At 40.1% G+C, this 15,613-nt stretch overlaps 2 protein-coding genes across 2 annotated transcripts in view; both read right to left on the reverse strand.

Annotated features, from left to right (window-relative positions):
- Positions 1-541: 541 nt before the first annotated feature.
- USP50 (ubiquitin specific peptidase 50) lies at positions 542-7,901 on the reverse strand. Its single transcript, XM_075159562.1, has 7 exons — positions 7,856-7,901; positions 4,610-4,832; positions 3,978-4,173; positions 3,152-3,349; positions 2,672-2,814; positions 1,444-1,576; positions 542-718 (listed from the first exon to the last, which is right to left on the reverse strand). The coding sequence occupies exons 1-7, from the start codon at positions 7,899-7,901 to the stop codon at positions 542-544; spliced, it is 1,116 nt and encodes a 371-aa protein (XP_075015663.1).
- Positions 7,902-11,731: 3,830 nt separating this feature from the next.
- The window catches only part of TRPM7 (transient receptor potential cation channel subfamily M member 7), a 59,405-nt gene continuing 55,523 nt past the window's right edge, over positions 11,732-15,613 (reverse strand). Inside the window, exons 37-40 of the mRNA XM_075159997.1 lie at positions 15,101-15,306; positions 14,423-14,474; positions 14,225-14,331; positions 11,732-13,251 (exon numbers count right to left, since the gene is read on the reverse strand). Of these exons, the coding sequence (XP_075016098.1) occupies positions 13,121-13,251; positions 14,225-14,331; positions 14,423-14,474; positions 15,101-15,306 (496 nt within the window). The 3' untranslated portion in view covers positions 11,732-13,120. The remainder of the gene's footprint in view (positions 13,252-14,224; positions 14,332-14,422; positions 14,475-15,100; positions 15,307-15,613) is intronic.

Genomic DNA, 15,613 nt, shown 5'->3' on the forward strand with positions numbered 1-15,613 from the left:
TACATGCATGTGTCTGGCTGATGGAATTAAGACCAGGATTGATTGTTTTCTAGAAGCTGCAAACGAATTTGCAGTGCTAGAGGGATAAAAATGATAGTACTAGAATAATGCCTTTTTCTTTCTCTTATACTAATGGTCACTTCATCCCCTGCTCTCTTCTGAAACATATATCCTCAGTGGTCTGGTCTTACGCTTTCACCTTAGTATCCTCCTGTCAGTTTCTGAAAGGCAGCTTAAAACAACATAATTCACTTAAGCAACAGAGAAACGGGGGTTTTCAGGTAAGTGCTCAGCATTTGTGTATGAGGTTTGTCACGGAAAACAACCATTAGACCTGGTACAAACGGAGCAGATGCACGGTCCTTAGCGGGCTCGGAAGCTGTAACTCTTCTCTCTAGAAGTTACTTCCCGACAGAGCACAACAGGTGATCAGGTAATGCAAATGCTCTGGTTTATTGATGAAACAGGACTTGGCTAATGCGGCCAATGAATCCTATTTGCTGGCCTACTCTACTGTTTGTTTTCCATGGCTTGCAGATTTTTAATGGGTGCAGAGAAGGCCTTGACAGGTGTAGAATAGGAGATAAGCTGTGTCAGTCTGCACTGAGGAATTTGGGATCTTGGTGACCTGTGCATCATCAAAGCTGTACCAGTTTTTGGTGACTGAGTGCTTGCAGAACGCCGTGTAGTGGCCATCATCCAGAAAACCAGAGTGGTTCTGTAACAAACAACACAGTCTGTTAAAACAGAAGGCTCGCTCTTTCTCCTTACAGGCAAAGCTAGGAATTGGCAATCATTTTTTGTTTGCACTTGGAAAAGATGGGAGAGAAGATTCTCTCCCCTTTTGGCCTACAGCGAGGAATATGAATTCAAGTAAATGCTTTAAAACAGAGCAAATAAATGACGACTATGCTTCTCAATTTTCCAATATTAAAATTGCAACCCAGCTATTAGCCCTGATACGGGTCACTATAAGCAGGCCCCACTTGCAGTGAGTGATGGAAAGAGACCATTTAGTCCTTGCGTATAGATGGGATCCGTGCAGGATCAGCTTGTGGGTTCATGCTGAAACGGCTGAGGAGGCTCCAACCAGGCATTGTGTGCCAGCACTGTGTGCTTTTTAAAATTGGGATGTGGCGGGGAAAAGGAGAGAGAAGTGATAATTTCTCCTCTCTGGTTACATACTGTTACTGGATTGTGTCCATGGCAGGTAAAAAAAACAAGTGTATGAAAAACATACATATCTCATGTATACAAAAACCTTGTTACTGGTACATCGTTAGCGAAGCAAAGAGGAGCCACACTCTCTCACGTGCTCTAACTGCAATTTTAAGTGCCTGGAACAGAGAGGACTCTTGCTCTGATCGAGTCCAAACTAACGCAGGCTTCATCTGCTTCCTAAGGCAGAGCATTGCAAATAAAAGCAGGAAGGGCAAAGCTCACCACTACAGCACACAGGCTGTACTCGGCATCCTTGCAGCAAGGTGGGGAACTGTAAGGAGAGAGATCCAGACTGCCGAGTGGATAGCAGATGTCGGTTGAGAGTTTCCTTTTGTGTTTGCCTTGCCATTCAAACCTGAAATAAAATTTTGAACTATTTTAAATAACACTCAACTTCTTTCTTGTATTGTTGTGGAACTGACTTTCCTAGGGGAAGGGAAAAACGACGAATGACTACCCAGCATTTTGAAATAAAGATCTGTATTAATATCGAGTACTACTGTAAACTGACAGAAAACGCACTAAACCCACCAGAGATGTCCAGCAAGAAAAGCAAACATCTTGCTTCCTGATCCTTCCGTCTATTAGAAATGGCAGAAGTCAAATCTCTGCATCACTGTCACTGTGTCCTAAATGTTTTGGACTGCACTATTGTCAGCTCTTCTTTCGTGGCAGCTCCATCCCTTGTTCCTCTGGAACTTTTAGTACAACACTATACTTTTAAACTTCTGTAACGTGGCCACGGGCTGCAGCTGGGGACCACAAGTTCATTTGAGCATGTCAAGGAAAGCAGATGGTGAATGGGAAATCAAATAATAACTTTACATAAAATAGTTCTGGGAAGCCAAATCATCCCAGAGTAATTTTCTTTATAGGTAGGAATTGTTAAGAATAAATTTAGCATCTGGCCACGCGTGGTTAGTGAAGTCTGCTAGTTGGGAGCTCTTACGCTGCTGCACTGCTCTGTTTAGTAGAACTAGTTGCTCAGACCTGATCTAGTTAAGGGATAAACAAAAATACAGTGTCTCAGCTGCAATAATACAAGCAAAACGCCCTGTTTCAGTCCTGCACATAGAACCCAAGCTCTCCCACTTGCCACAGGAACTCGTATTCGCAGGGATGTCCGACCATATGAACCGCTGTGCTATCTGTAGTCAGTCACTCCTCCGTGCAGTTTTTCTTCTCTTCGGAGAAATCCCAAATGTAGTGAGTGAAATGTGGTGGGCTGGCGTACAGAGTAAGGCGGCACACCTTGGCTGAGATTTCAGGAACGCCACTTGCATGTTTGACAGGTATATTTCTGTAACTGCCCATTTAGCTTCCAGGTATCAAAAGTACTAAAACCACCCATTTGCAGTGATTTTTTTCCTTCTAAGCAAATGCAAGTGACTGTCCTTCGTGTCTCACAAATCCCAGGAAACAGCCATGTCCTACCCCATATAGACTGTACCTCTTTAGGTGGAAAATAATGATCTGCGGCGCCTTGGTTAGGGTGGCTTTTACTGCAGCATCTTGTTTAGTTCCACACCAGGAACAGTGGATTTGGTTGTTCCGAGTCAGTGTGTCTTGCTCAAAGAAGCATTTGAGACAGTCCTGTCAAAGAAGAAAAGGAAAAAAAAAAAAATCATTTGATCAAACAGATCTCCACCCCCGAAGACCCTAAGCAAGGTAAGAGAAGGGTTTGCCTTATTTTGGAGCTCTCTTCCTAATCAAAACATGACGTAGCTCCCTCCCATAACCTTACCAGCCTCTGCGGTCCACAGACCAGTACAGAAACCCCACTTCTCTTAGGACCAGTTCAAAGACCACCCATTAGTGCCCAGGAACCCAAAGTAACTAAAACCCTGCGTCTTTTTAATTACACGTATTACTCTAAGCCACCCATTCCCACATGAAGCAGAAACCAGCAGGAATGTGTTCGAAGTCGCACCTGCAGAGAGCACGCGCTCTTAGAAGGGATGGGCAGGGAAAGAACGGTGAAGCTCTCGGGTCTGTTGGTGGTGGTCTTGCATTCCAAACACGTGATATCGTAACCGAGTTCTCCCTCAAACAACTGCGTGATAATAGATGTGTCACTGACAGTCCCTCTGCTGGCTTTTGCATCGGTTACGCATCTTCTTTTGCTTGACTATACAGAAGAAAAATAAAATTAAGAAAACGTAGATAACCAACTGTTTCAGAAGTGCCTTCACTGGGTTTTGATGGTCGCTGCCCACTGCCTGTGTAGGCTAGTAGTTAGTCTTGTCACAGGACTTGGCTCTAAAATGCTATTACTTTACTTTACGTTTCATACATGCAGAGTAAGCTAAATTCCTTTTCTGAGAGAAATTAAACAAAAATACAATATTCTGGACATAAGATGGCAGTGATTTAATTGCTAGACAAGCTCTTCATCAGTGGATCTGAAGAAGAGAAAGGCAGACGGGGGCATGGCAGACATGAAGATTTCAGGCAGATGAAAAAGGGGAAGAATGTAAAGCGTGGAAGGCGCAAGGGGAGAGAGAGGTGAGGATAATGGAGCTACGGACAGCATCATCGTTTAGATGGGGGCTGCAATTTGATATAGCATTAGACAAGAAGCAAATGAATTCTCGTATGTACATAGATATGAAACAAAGGAAGAAAATGACAATTTTTAGCAGCCACATCACAGAGTTCGGAAGAGGAGGATAGGCAATCATTACATGGAATGCTAAATCACAAAATGCAACGAGGAAACAGCTCCGGTCCCCAAAACACCACGGCTGGGCTCTTACCTTCTTGAGAGCCTCGTGGAGCTCGTTCAGCACACAGATCAGAAACTCCTGTGCGTCCTGCTGAGTCCTCTTGCTAAAAGTTGGGTACTGCTTCCCAAGGACTGAATGAAAAACCTCCGGGGAAACACAGTCAGACTCTCCAAGCCACATATCGGACATCAAACAGCCAAAGGCAGTCACAGACTCGCCATTCTCCCTTGGGGAAAAAACTCATAAATTTCAGGTAAAGTATGAAAAGATGGTGGCTCCACCTTCAAACGGCAGCACGATACATAAACTTAGAAAATATACGCAGGTACAGTACGGCTCTGACAGCCGGTCATTTGGTTTGAGGGACTCTGCAGATACTAGAAAGTAGTAGGAGTCATCATTGAGACAGCAATGGCAGTAACTGGTATTGCCATCAAAATGACAAAAGAAGTATAATGCTTGAGTTACCCAGCAAGGGAAAAATGTCTCAGGGTCTCAGAGGAAGGGGAAGGAAACCAGCCTGGGGCCAATTTGACTATACCTGCCTGGTGGGGAGCTGGTAGGTGGCCGCCTGGGACAGTCTCATGGCAACACGTACCTTTTGGAAGGAAAGCGGCAGTGCCAAGCAGAAAAATACAAGTAGCGTGAATAAATCAACTTACTTGTGTAGGGCTTCTTTAAACTTTCCTGAGAGGAAATACTCCACGAGCGGTGGCACGCTGCAGAGGCACTGCAAGATTGCGTTCATGTAGCATGTGTTGCCCAGATTCCTCAGGCCGGTGAGCCCCGGGCGTTGGCTGTTCATCTCCTCCTTCGGTTCCTTGCAGGAATACTTCACGCTTTCCAAGCAAATAGAGTCATACTTCCACCTACTAGGAAAAAAACCTGCAACAGTGGAAATCAAAAATGCTGTGGTGCTTTTTGTATTATGTTTTTTAGGAAGCAGTACTGTCTTGAGGAGACGTTTCCTGCTGTCTCAGGATCTTCTTCATAAGTCACATTCGCATTTACTTTCATCAAGCTAATAGAGTGGTAAAGACTCCCCCACACTACGCTCTTCCCAATACAGTGAGATACACCATTAAGAGCTATTATTTCAATACCTGGGGTTTTAGAGTTATTCCTAAAATTCCACTCAGTCTTTGACTCCATACACAATTACTCGAAAACTATAACCAGCTGTAAATAGCTATCTTGAGCATTTCTCCCTACAGAATGCATATTGTATTTCATTTCCTCAGTGGTCTGGTACTTAGGTATTTTCTAAAACCATAGGTTGCAGTCCAGATGCTACTATAAACAGGTTGCTCTTTAGACTTTTTCCATAAAATGTTACTTAATTCATCTTAAGAAAATTTTAGTAGGTTTGTTTTCTTGCTGCATAAGTCTGTCCTGGACCAAACTGTCCCCATCCCCAATTAGGCAAAAGAGAGGTCTGAACACAGCCCCTGCACAACCCAGATGTGCTCATTGGTGTTGAATTTTTAAAGGCCGTTATTTTATTCTGATGCAGGAGAGAAAATTCTGAATCCTCAACAATCTTTGTAGAACAAGAAAAGCCATTTCTTTCCCTTCAGCTCAGCAGCATGTGCCCAAGTTCGCGTTTCTGGAGACCTCCCAGGCCGACAGCCATTTTCTATCATCTGCTACCTACAAAACAACTACAAAGCTGTTTCCTTTTAAATTCCAGTAACAGCAGAGCCAACATTTCCAAACAGCTCTATCTATAGACCAGTCTCCTATGAAAACAATTCCATCTTTTATAGCCATCTCCGAGAAACACCGACTGGGAAGAGAAAAGATGTTGGGGCTGTTGGGTACGGAAGATGGCTGGGAAGCCACCGGCAGCCTCACAGGGAGCCTGTGCTCCGGGAGGCTGCCTCCTGCCCTCGGTTCTTCGTACCATCTCCTCTTCCGTCCCGTTTCATGGCATGACTAGCAGGGTCCCGCGTGTCCCGCCCCGTCCCCCGGGGCCCCTCGCCCCACCACTTTGTGATGCAGTCCTGTTCCGTCGGTTCTCGCCCAGGGGAACGCGCCTGCCTCCGCCGCCTTCCCACGCGCTGCTCAAAACAACCTTGGGAAGAGGCGGGCACCCACCGATTCCACTGGGCAGAGAGTTTCGGCCTGACCCACGTTTATTCATGTTTGCTCATACTTGTATTAGCGTTTGTTATTGCCATGCTCTGACGGAAGGGCAGTGGTGACTGAGGGCGTTTACCATAACGAGATGGAACTACCTCAAAACATCATGCTGAATTAGTTTATTGGTGTTCAAAAAATTTTCCTGGGAAAAAGGGTAGTGGCAGAGAAGTGTCTCTTTAATTAGCTAATGAGACAGCGTAGCTGATCTCTGAATTTCATACACCACGGAAGAGCAGCAGGTTTTCCCTATTTAACATACAATTTGGGAAGTAACAAGTATCCACAGAAGAGGCCCAGGAAGCCATTAAAAAAAAAACCCTAATGACCTTACTTGTTAAACTTCAAGCAAAGGATCTCTCAGCACTCTTTGAACAGCTTACCTGCTGTCACTGCTATTAATCTCCCAAACTGTGTATCTGCAAACTGAGATATAAAAGCAACACACCCACCCACCCCTACTATTCAAAAGCTGATATACATTTTTGTAAATGGAACTGTAATATTGTACATACTTTACCAAGAGTTTCAAACATTTTAAAACCTAAATTGTAATCCCATTGCTTAAACCTAAAACTTTAAACAAATATGTACAAATGCCTGAATATGTACCGATATGTAAGTATATTCACAGGGGTTTTTTTCCCACTCTGAAATACTTAAGTTTTGTTGACGAATCTCAACTAGCCAGGAATTCAATCCCATCCCTTTCTGCAAATGTATTCAGTTCAAATATGCAAAATATGAGGTTGAAATGCAATGCGTTTTCCCCCTGGGGCTGTGATTGTTGGTACCTAGACGGAGGTACTGTGTCAAAGGGCTCCAGGTAAAACGCAGAGACAAGCACATGTTGCAGATTTATCAAAAGGCCTGCTGCAGGCCAGCTGCGGTTGACTTGTTTTGCTTTGGATAATTGAAAGACACCAGCCATCTCCATGACACATGCAGAGTATTTATGCACTCCTATTCTTATCTCTGTGCAGGTATAGATTGAAGTATAGGGCTTCTGTAAGTTCTCTGAAAGGCTGTTTTGATGGAGCCTTCATTCTCATCTCCGTTTCTGTGATTCCAAGGGCCCTTGCTTATTTCTGCAGCCCTTTGGGGGGAAAAAAAAAAGTATGAATAAACTTCTAATAATGTACACTAATACAGAAATAAAATTCAAATGGGAATTAGGACAGTTGCAACATTGGAGAAAATATCAAGAAAGGACAAGAACAGTACGGAATTCTTTTTACTTTATTGGAATTTAGCCACTTAGATAAACTGTATTCAATGGGATGACTCCCCATATTTTCCTGATTTTATCTTCTTTTTGACAAAAACAGCCATAGTAAGTATCCGTGCCTAGTTAGGAATACAGGGTACACTGCCAGCAGCTCTTGCATTCTTCTCCCGGTTACTGAATTTTTGATGCTTTGTGTGATTTTTCTCAGTGGCTTCTTTATCCTTCATTTTAGCAGCTTTTCCAGTCTCAAAAAACAAACCAAGAAAAGTCAAAATCAAAACTGTAATATTTTGATGATGGGATGTATACCTTCACATTTTGTTGGGGTAAGAAAGGGCTAACAAGGGTTTCTGGCTCTGGGTCACTAGCTTACCTGTCATGCAGTCATAAATATCCCTTCAAAGAAAGGTGATAACCAATAACATAAATTGGTTTTATTCTTCTGTCTTCCCATGAACCATTTTTGTCACTGGTGAATGACATAGGTGCTTCCAGTACTCGTCTATCCATGCTCCCGTTGCTCATGGCACGTCTTTCCTACCCCTGGTCTCTCTCACGACTGGCAGATTTGATTCACGGAGCCGCATCCCGGTTCCTGCCCTACACTGCTGCTCCCTTCCCACCGCCTGTTCGGGCTCAGGGGATGTCCACACGCGAGTGGAACAGGAGCCAGATGATATTGGTTACTAAGTCTGACTTAGAACAAATACCGTATTTTCTACCTTAACAGGAGGACATACTGACTGATACTCATGTGGGATGGAGGAAGTCAGATGTTTCACACAAGCTTAGGGAAAGGCTGAGCTAAGGCCATGGCAAAGGCTGAGGAATGACCACAAACATCTGACTCGAAAAACAAAATTCTAGCAAATTTCTGCAACACACCTGCTCCGTTGCAGCACGGGTGTGAGGGACAAGCAAGCTTCCTTCTGCCTAGTGTCACCTCCCAGAGCAGCTTTTGTTAGTAGTTAATTGCATTTGTGTGGAAACAAGATGAGAGAAGGTTGCAATGGTCATTACTCACATCTTCTGAAAAGGGTAAGCTTGAAGTTTCAATCTCAGAAAATAATCAGCTCGCCAGTTTTCTTGACTTCAAAGCTCCCTGCAGGAAAGTTTTTCAGGTACTGTTCAAAAAGCAATTTGTCCTAATCCTCCTTTTCCTCCTCTGCAACACCCCTCTGCAACTGTTGGGGCTTAGTTTCCACTTCTGCTACTCCTTGTATCACTATCTGTATCTCATACTTAGCACAAAACCAGCAATATAGCAGCACGGCACAAACATGGAATGCCTGAATTTTTTTTTTTTTTTTAATTTTTTTTATTAGCTTCTGGTATAGTGCAACAAGACATGCTGACAAATCTTCACCATTCTACATGGTTAAATAATACTGAGATATATTTCATTATTACTAATGAAACAGTAATTAGCCCTATACCTTGGCATGTCTTACCTTTTCTGCCCACTTCACCTGGAATCTCCACGCTAGGAACTTGCTCCTTGATTTTCTTGGCAAGCTCCTGTTACTGCACTAAATGTTCTCATCATCTGTGCTAAAAAAAGCAAATGCACAAAAATAAATTACAACCCCCAAAGGCTTCGCAGCTATAAATTGTTCACAAGCTTTATGGTTACAGTGATGTGCTAGTGCACGCAACCACAGTATTTTCTAGAGTAATTTGATGCGCTTAAGTTCTGGCCCCACCGTAGCTGTTATGAAGGAATCACATCTTGACTTCCCTCCATTAATGACAAGCATGAGCACAGCCAACTATTTATTTACAGCAAGAGCACCAAATAAGATATATTGTAAAACACACTGAGAACAAGTAATTTGTTTTTCTTATAGAGGACAGGGAACAATGACACTGCAATCTATTTAGCAGTTGGCAGCATTAACAAGAGCTGTTTCCTCTTCTACCAATTCTTAAAAACATCCTTACCAAAAGTAAGAGTCCTTGCCTTCCTACATTAAAGAAAAGAAAGAAGGTAACTTGAAGAAACATATTGAAAAGCAAGTACTATGGTCATGTGCGGGCTGATGGCAGCATTAAAAAGCACTTTTTGAAACCATTATTGGGAAACAATAAATTAAATTCAATCTATAATAGCTGTCATGCATGTAGAACAAAATTTGTATTGAAAACTATAAATCACTGAAATATTTTTTTTAAAAAGACTATAAATCCATATAGCTGCATTTTACTCTTAGTAGTAAAATCAGCAATGCTAACGTTCATCATTCAAGAAGGCAAAAGCATATGCTTATTCCTACTTTTTGTGGAATCCAAATGAAGACTTCGATTTACTATTTTAACATAACATGATACACAAATCCACATCAGTGCTACCTACTGCAAGCTCAGGGGCTGAGAATTAACTTACCATTTCTCTCACCACAAAATGGATTACTTGCAAGAGTGTTAATTGTAAAAAGAAAGATTAAATCATCAGAAGTCTTTTCAGAAGCACTGTTATATTTAAAAAAAAAGGGGTTTTCCAAATGATCTTTTAAGAACATTCAACATGAACTGTTACTACCAAGTTTCCAGGTGTAAATTCCTGCAGTGTTAAGTGTTGTGGCATTAAGTGAGATGCCAGCACAAAGAACGAAAGCGAAGGAAATCAGTGCCACAGCCTTAAAAGCCAAACCCCTCCTTTTCTGAACATGGCTGCTGAGCAGCAGCTAGGAAAGCAGCTCCCCAGGAGACTCACCTTTGTGTATTTTGCCACAATGGATTTGGGATTGGTTTTCTTTGAAATGTTTCAGCACCTAAATACTGCAAGAAAGCAGTCAACTATGCTGAATTTGCTGGATTAATTGAAAGATTAAATTAGCACACTCATATATTTGAGGTTTTTGCATAAAGAAATATTGATGCTGGAGGAAATTAAAGTACATTTTAAAACAGAAGTTACGTGAGCAACCAACACTAGTCTACAAGTACGTAATATTCAGTTTAATCTGTTATTGAATGGTTTTTCTTCTAATGAAAATATCCTGAGGATGGTGGTAGGGAATCTATCAAGGAAAATAACGTAGTTCACCTATTTCCCTATATGAGAGGTATTCTTTAAATACCCTTTTAGTAGGAAAGTCACTGAAGCATTTCAGATCTTTACTAAAAATAATTAGAGAAGGTTTGAATTAGTATTCCTGTATTTAAAAAATAGGCTCTAACAAGATATGCTGATATTTTGGTTTTGGAGAGTTAACAGAAGTTCCAGTGCTGCTTCTACTTTCCTCCTCTTCAGTAATCTAAAGGAAATGTAAAAGCTAAAGGATCATAACTCTTCTCTATTCATAGAGCACTTCAAGAGTGACGAGGTTTCAGCAGAGGAGGGACACTTGATTTTCTCAACCAAATTAAATTACATGTTCCTACAGCCTGACATTAATAGGACATGGTATTATCCTAACAAGGTCAGGCTACTTCTTCAAACCAACTTTTTTTTTTTTCTTTGCCACCACACCTTTCCAATGCCTTTCCTGAAGGATATTTACATTTATGATTTTTTTTCTGCTAGTGTGAAGGAGGAGAGAATTTGTGAAAGTTATCATTTCCCCCTGCTCAGTTTAGACATAGGCTTCTCTCATAATTCTAGCTTTAAGTCTCAGAGTAAGCTAGCACTCATGCCATGGAGATGTACAGAAATAGGTACAGTGTTAACCACTCCAAGTCCCACATGCATTCCCCAACCTTATTTGTGCCTTTTGGTCTTGGAAAGGCTTCAGGCCCTACTACTGCAACACTGAGCAGAAGGAGCACGCCCCACTATCACACACACCCATCACACAAAAGTCACCTGTTTATTTTGTTAAGAAATGAATCACAGACAAGACTACTGAAGACAGGTATCATGGTTGTAAAAACTGTGTGTTGTTAAGTATTTGTCAGGAAACAAAAAGTTTCCTAACTTTTACTTACAATTTTCCCAAAGCGGTTTTCCTATTTCATACACTGAATTTGGTCACATTTTCACAACACCTGAGGCTCCTCTAGAAATCCTTCCCAATTTGAAGAGGCAGCCTCACCTTACAGATTAACGGTTGCTGTTGCTCAGCTAAGAACATAACATTAAAAAGGTGTAAGTACATCTGGAGTAACTGTCCATTACCTCACAGCCACAGAAGGGGATGCAGTCAGGCATCCACGAAGCAGCTCCTAATTCAAAATAAATATTGTAAAGAACTTCAAGATGTTTTTCTCTCATTTACCCATTAACCCCATCCCATATGTTTGTCTACTATGAGAGTTTTCACTTCCGACCGCCCCTCTACTTTCTGGTGTTAGCCAAAGCTGAGATACCTCAAAGGCAGACAACTGCTTTGATCCAGCATGGCAAATTCTACTTTTCCACATAAAGAGTTACTTAAATTCACCCAAATAACCTTTCAGACTAAGACAGACAGCAGAAGTCTGTAAACAAGAATAAATTTATTTTAGATTCTTTAAAGATTTAATGATATACAAAATGTATACAGTATTATATCCTTATAACATTTTACCTTTCCCCGTCAAACATAAAACACCATTTAAACAGCTATTGTGTTCGTGCCTTAGGTCTGTATCTATAAGATACACTACTGAATAAAAAATTTATAGAGCTATATACTGCCCTTTTAATTAAAAATTACAAATTAGTACCTATGTAACAAAAAAGAAAATCGCAGCATGAAACTTCAGTTGGACAACAGTTTTTTCTTGCTGAATGCTCAACAATATTTGGGACAGTTAAATTACATTTTATTGGCATGAAGGTGCATTGCAATCTCCCGTACTTTACATAATGCTAATCCAACCCTAGTCTCTCTTAAATAAGTACCACAAATAACATAACATTAAAGATGTTTTCTACACAATTTTAAATACATTTAAAAGTTATGTGTACATTCGGTTTTGATATACTGGTTTTACGAGATCTTTGGAAGGCATAAACTTCTGAAGCAGTCACTACATAGGAGGAAAAGCACTTCCAACTTTTGTTCTTACAAGGCAACTTATTTGGACCAGTACATACTATTTCTTCTATTAAATATGATTATACCGGTCTATCATGGCTTTGTTACTATTTGACGGTGACTTGATAAAATTGAAATGTATAAAACAAGAAATTTCATTATGCACAATTAGGGCTCTATTCCACAAAAAACCCCAGCTTTACAGCCATGAAGCTGAATCCTGATTCAGGAGACTCTCTCTCTCTATTGGAACAGATGAAGTTCCTACCTTCAACCTCAGCCTACTGGCATCATATACACACCTCATTTGGCTCTGTCCTCTTCAAAAGGCCAGATTAAAAGACATCTGGTGAGAAAACATTAGTGGAACACTTCCAAAAACACTCAAAGTATACTCTGGCATTACAGAGGTAGGTGCTTTCTCCTGTTTTTTGCTGATTGACAGTAAGACAGCTGCCAAACAGACAAATGCTTTACCTTAAAACATCAACTACCAAAATCCTTTTGGTTGAAGGCATATTGCACACCACAGGACTACAGAGAGAAAATCCTCCACTAAACCAAAACAAAATAAAAAATAAACCTTCTGCTAAAAAGCCCCTTTAAAAACATATCTTAAATACTTGTCTTTATGCAACCTTTAAAATGATCAGCCGCCAAGCTTGTTCTCTGTAGATGGTTATCACAAGTTGTTAGGTCCTTAGGTTATGGACCAGCCAAAATTCCACTTAGACAGCAATCCTTGTTTTGACATATCTTTCTTCTAATTAGAGTGAAGGAAAGATAAGTGACAACTTTGTGACATTCCATGAAGTCTGGATGAAGCCACTGATTTGGTCACATCATTAGAGCATCAGACGAATAGAATTAGCTGAATCGGATTCTTTGGTGCAGCTTCCAGGCTGAATTGTCAATTCAGGGGAATCATCCTGAGGAAATATGATCTTGTCAGGTGTGTAATCATTCCTCTTCAGATCTGTACAAACAAAATGAAGTAATATTGATTACTATTTCTTGAGCTAGTAGAATCAATGGGGCATAAAAGTCTTTCAAAGAATTGGGTATGCATATGTACTTATAAAGAAGAATTCCTCAATATGCACCATGTCAAAAAAGGATGTTTTTATCATACATGGAATCGGAAGCCTAAAGCTCTGCTTTAAGTAGTGATGGAAACCTCAGAATTATTTTATTTATAGATATTATAGCAAGTATTGAGTCAAATTTCCATGGAAATTGGATCCTTCCATGATCTGTTTTGATGTTACCAGGATTTACAACTCAAATTTACAATAAATGACCACTCTTCATGTAAGAAGCAAGCTGGATGTGTGAAACAGGCAGGAATCATGCAAGTTCCTTATGTTGTGCTGCTGGAGTCTAAAAGCCTGATACAGAGAAACAATTTCAAGGCTTGAGATGAGTGTAGTGTAGTCCATGCAGCAAAAATATCTAGAATTGAAAGTTTTTAACAGAATGAATTTCTGCAGACCTGGACATGTTTTTAAAAACAAACAAACAAAAAAACCAAACAGCAAAGAAACAAATACCTCAAATAAAAAAAAAAACCACACACCCCAAAAACCCCAGTCCCAAAACAAACACAAGCACCATTTTGTTTAAAAAGCCTGAAGGTTTGCAGTCACCTTGACCTGCTTTTCCTACTTTTTCTGGGAGCCTTTACCATTTTTTACTGTACCTTCTGAAGTCTCGATCAACTTAGTCTACCTTCCTCAAATACTGTGCATATGGATATAGAACACACAGACATTCTTAATTCCTTCATTTAGGATTTTATCTTACAATGGCATATTGTTTTAAAAGTCAAATTACAAAACTGCTGTTTATTACTTATTCCGCTTTCACAGCATGACATAACTATTTTGTTCCATATCATACAACATTTCATGACATGAGTGTCTCAGAAGAAGCAATACAGCAATTCTTACCAGGAAGTTTAAGTTTCCTGCAGCAGGAATTACAGTGATGCTTCGCTCTGAAGTTTTTTATTGCATCCTCTCCCAAATTGGCCGGACCAAACACCATATCATATGACCTCAGGAAAAAAGTGCACATAAACATGGGTTGCATGTGTTCTCTGGTGAAAATTTTATAATACTTTTCTTTAAATCCTTCTTTAACCTTACCTTTTTTCTCCAGCTTTTATCACAGAGGGATCTGTCAAATTTTCACCAACACCTTCGGACAGCACATGAAGAAAAAATTAAATCTGATACGTTACATAAATGCATTAATATTGAAAAGCTTTGGCATCCTTAACTATGACTTCTCAGCTTCCCCAAGAATAAAAGCAGAGAAAAAAAAAAAGGCAAAAAAACCCCAACCCAAATGATATGTGATACTCTTTATCTTTACAAAAATTGCTCCTAAACAAGCACTTTGTACTTCTCAGATTTCTTCCACCTATTTTTACATCTGCCTGCAATTCCTAAAGTTAGTTTTCACCCGCGTGAAAGAAGTTTCCTATATAGTTCTCACAGCCAGAATATCTGACACACAATTCAGGATAAATACAGCTTACCATATTGGCACTACACAAATGTGCCAAAAAATAGAATTTTTTATGGCACATATCATTAGGAAAAGATGTATATATTTATATTCCCTGTGTTGCTGTAAGATTTAATGCCATTTTAAATAAGACAACCACAGATTCAGATTAACTAGACAAATTATTTAGATGCACTAAATAATGCTTGTTATTTATTACAGGCATACAAATTCTTAATAAAATGCTATCACAACAGAAAAACCCACATACATCTACCTTGGCCCCAATCCCAATTTCAAAATAAGGACATTACCTTGCAGATCTAGTACCAACAATTCTCCTCTTGTGTACTCATATGTCCAATGGCTGAAAGCTAGCATAACCTCCTCTAGCATATTAGTTGGAATTATTTCATCACCATTATTGTTGTTATATTTTCTAAACTCTCCAGTCATGCACTCTTCAACTGCAAACCACTGACCAGCAGAGTGGCAGTATAACAGGAAAACTTCCAGGAACCTAGTGAAAAGCATATTTAATAAATATATTTCCAAAATAAATGGCAAATATATCATCACTACTAGATTTTTATTTGATTTGCTAATACTTTAAATAATTTGAAACTATTACACAAAGTCATTTATATTATCACACTAGGCTAGAATCAGTGCAAAAAGTATCAACAGAAAATACTGCCAAGGATAATTCTGTTTGACATATTCACAGTAATGTTCTGAGACGTATATTCACATATCAATACCTTAATATATTTGATCCATCTGTTAACCACCCCCTAGGCATTCTTCTATGTCAAAAGCATGCAACG

This window comes from Calonectris borealis, chromosome 11, assembly GCF_964195595.1.
Source record: "Calonectris borealis chromosome 11, bCalBor7.hap1.2, whole genome shotgun sequence".
In the NCBI taxonomy this organism is placed as follows: domain Eukaryota; kingdom Metazoa; phylum Chordata; class Aves; order Procellariiformes; family Procellariidae; genus Calonectris; species Calonectris borealis.

Excerpts from the sequence above, each read along its gene's own strand:
- USP50 (XM_075159562.1), bottom strand. The coding sequence starts at position 7,901 with ATGCGGCTCCGTGAATCAAATCTGCCAGTCGTGAGAGAGACCAGGG. Across the intron at positions 3,350-3,977 it reads TCCACGAGGCTCTCAAGAAG|TCAAGCAAAAGAAGATGCGT; the intron begins GTAAGAGCCCAG and ends TCTTCTGTATAG. Across the intron at positions 719-1,443 it reads ACAGCCTGTGTGCTGTAGTG|AACCACTCTGGTTTTCTGGA; the intron begins GTGAGCTTTGCC and ends TGTTTGTTACAG.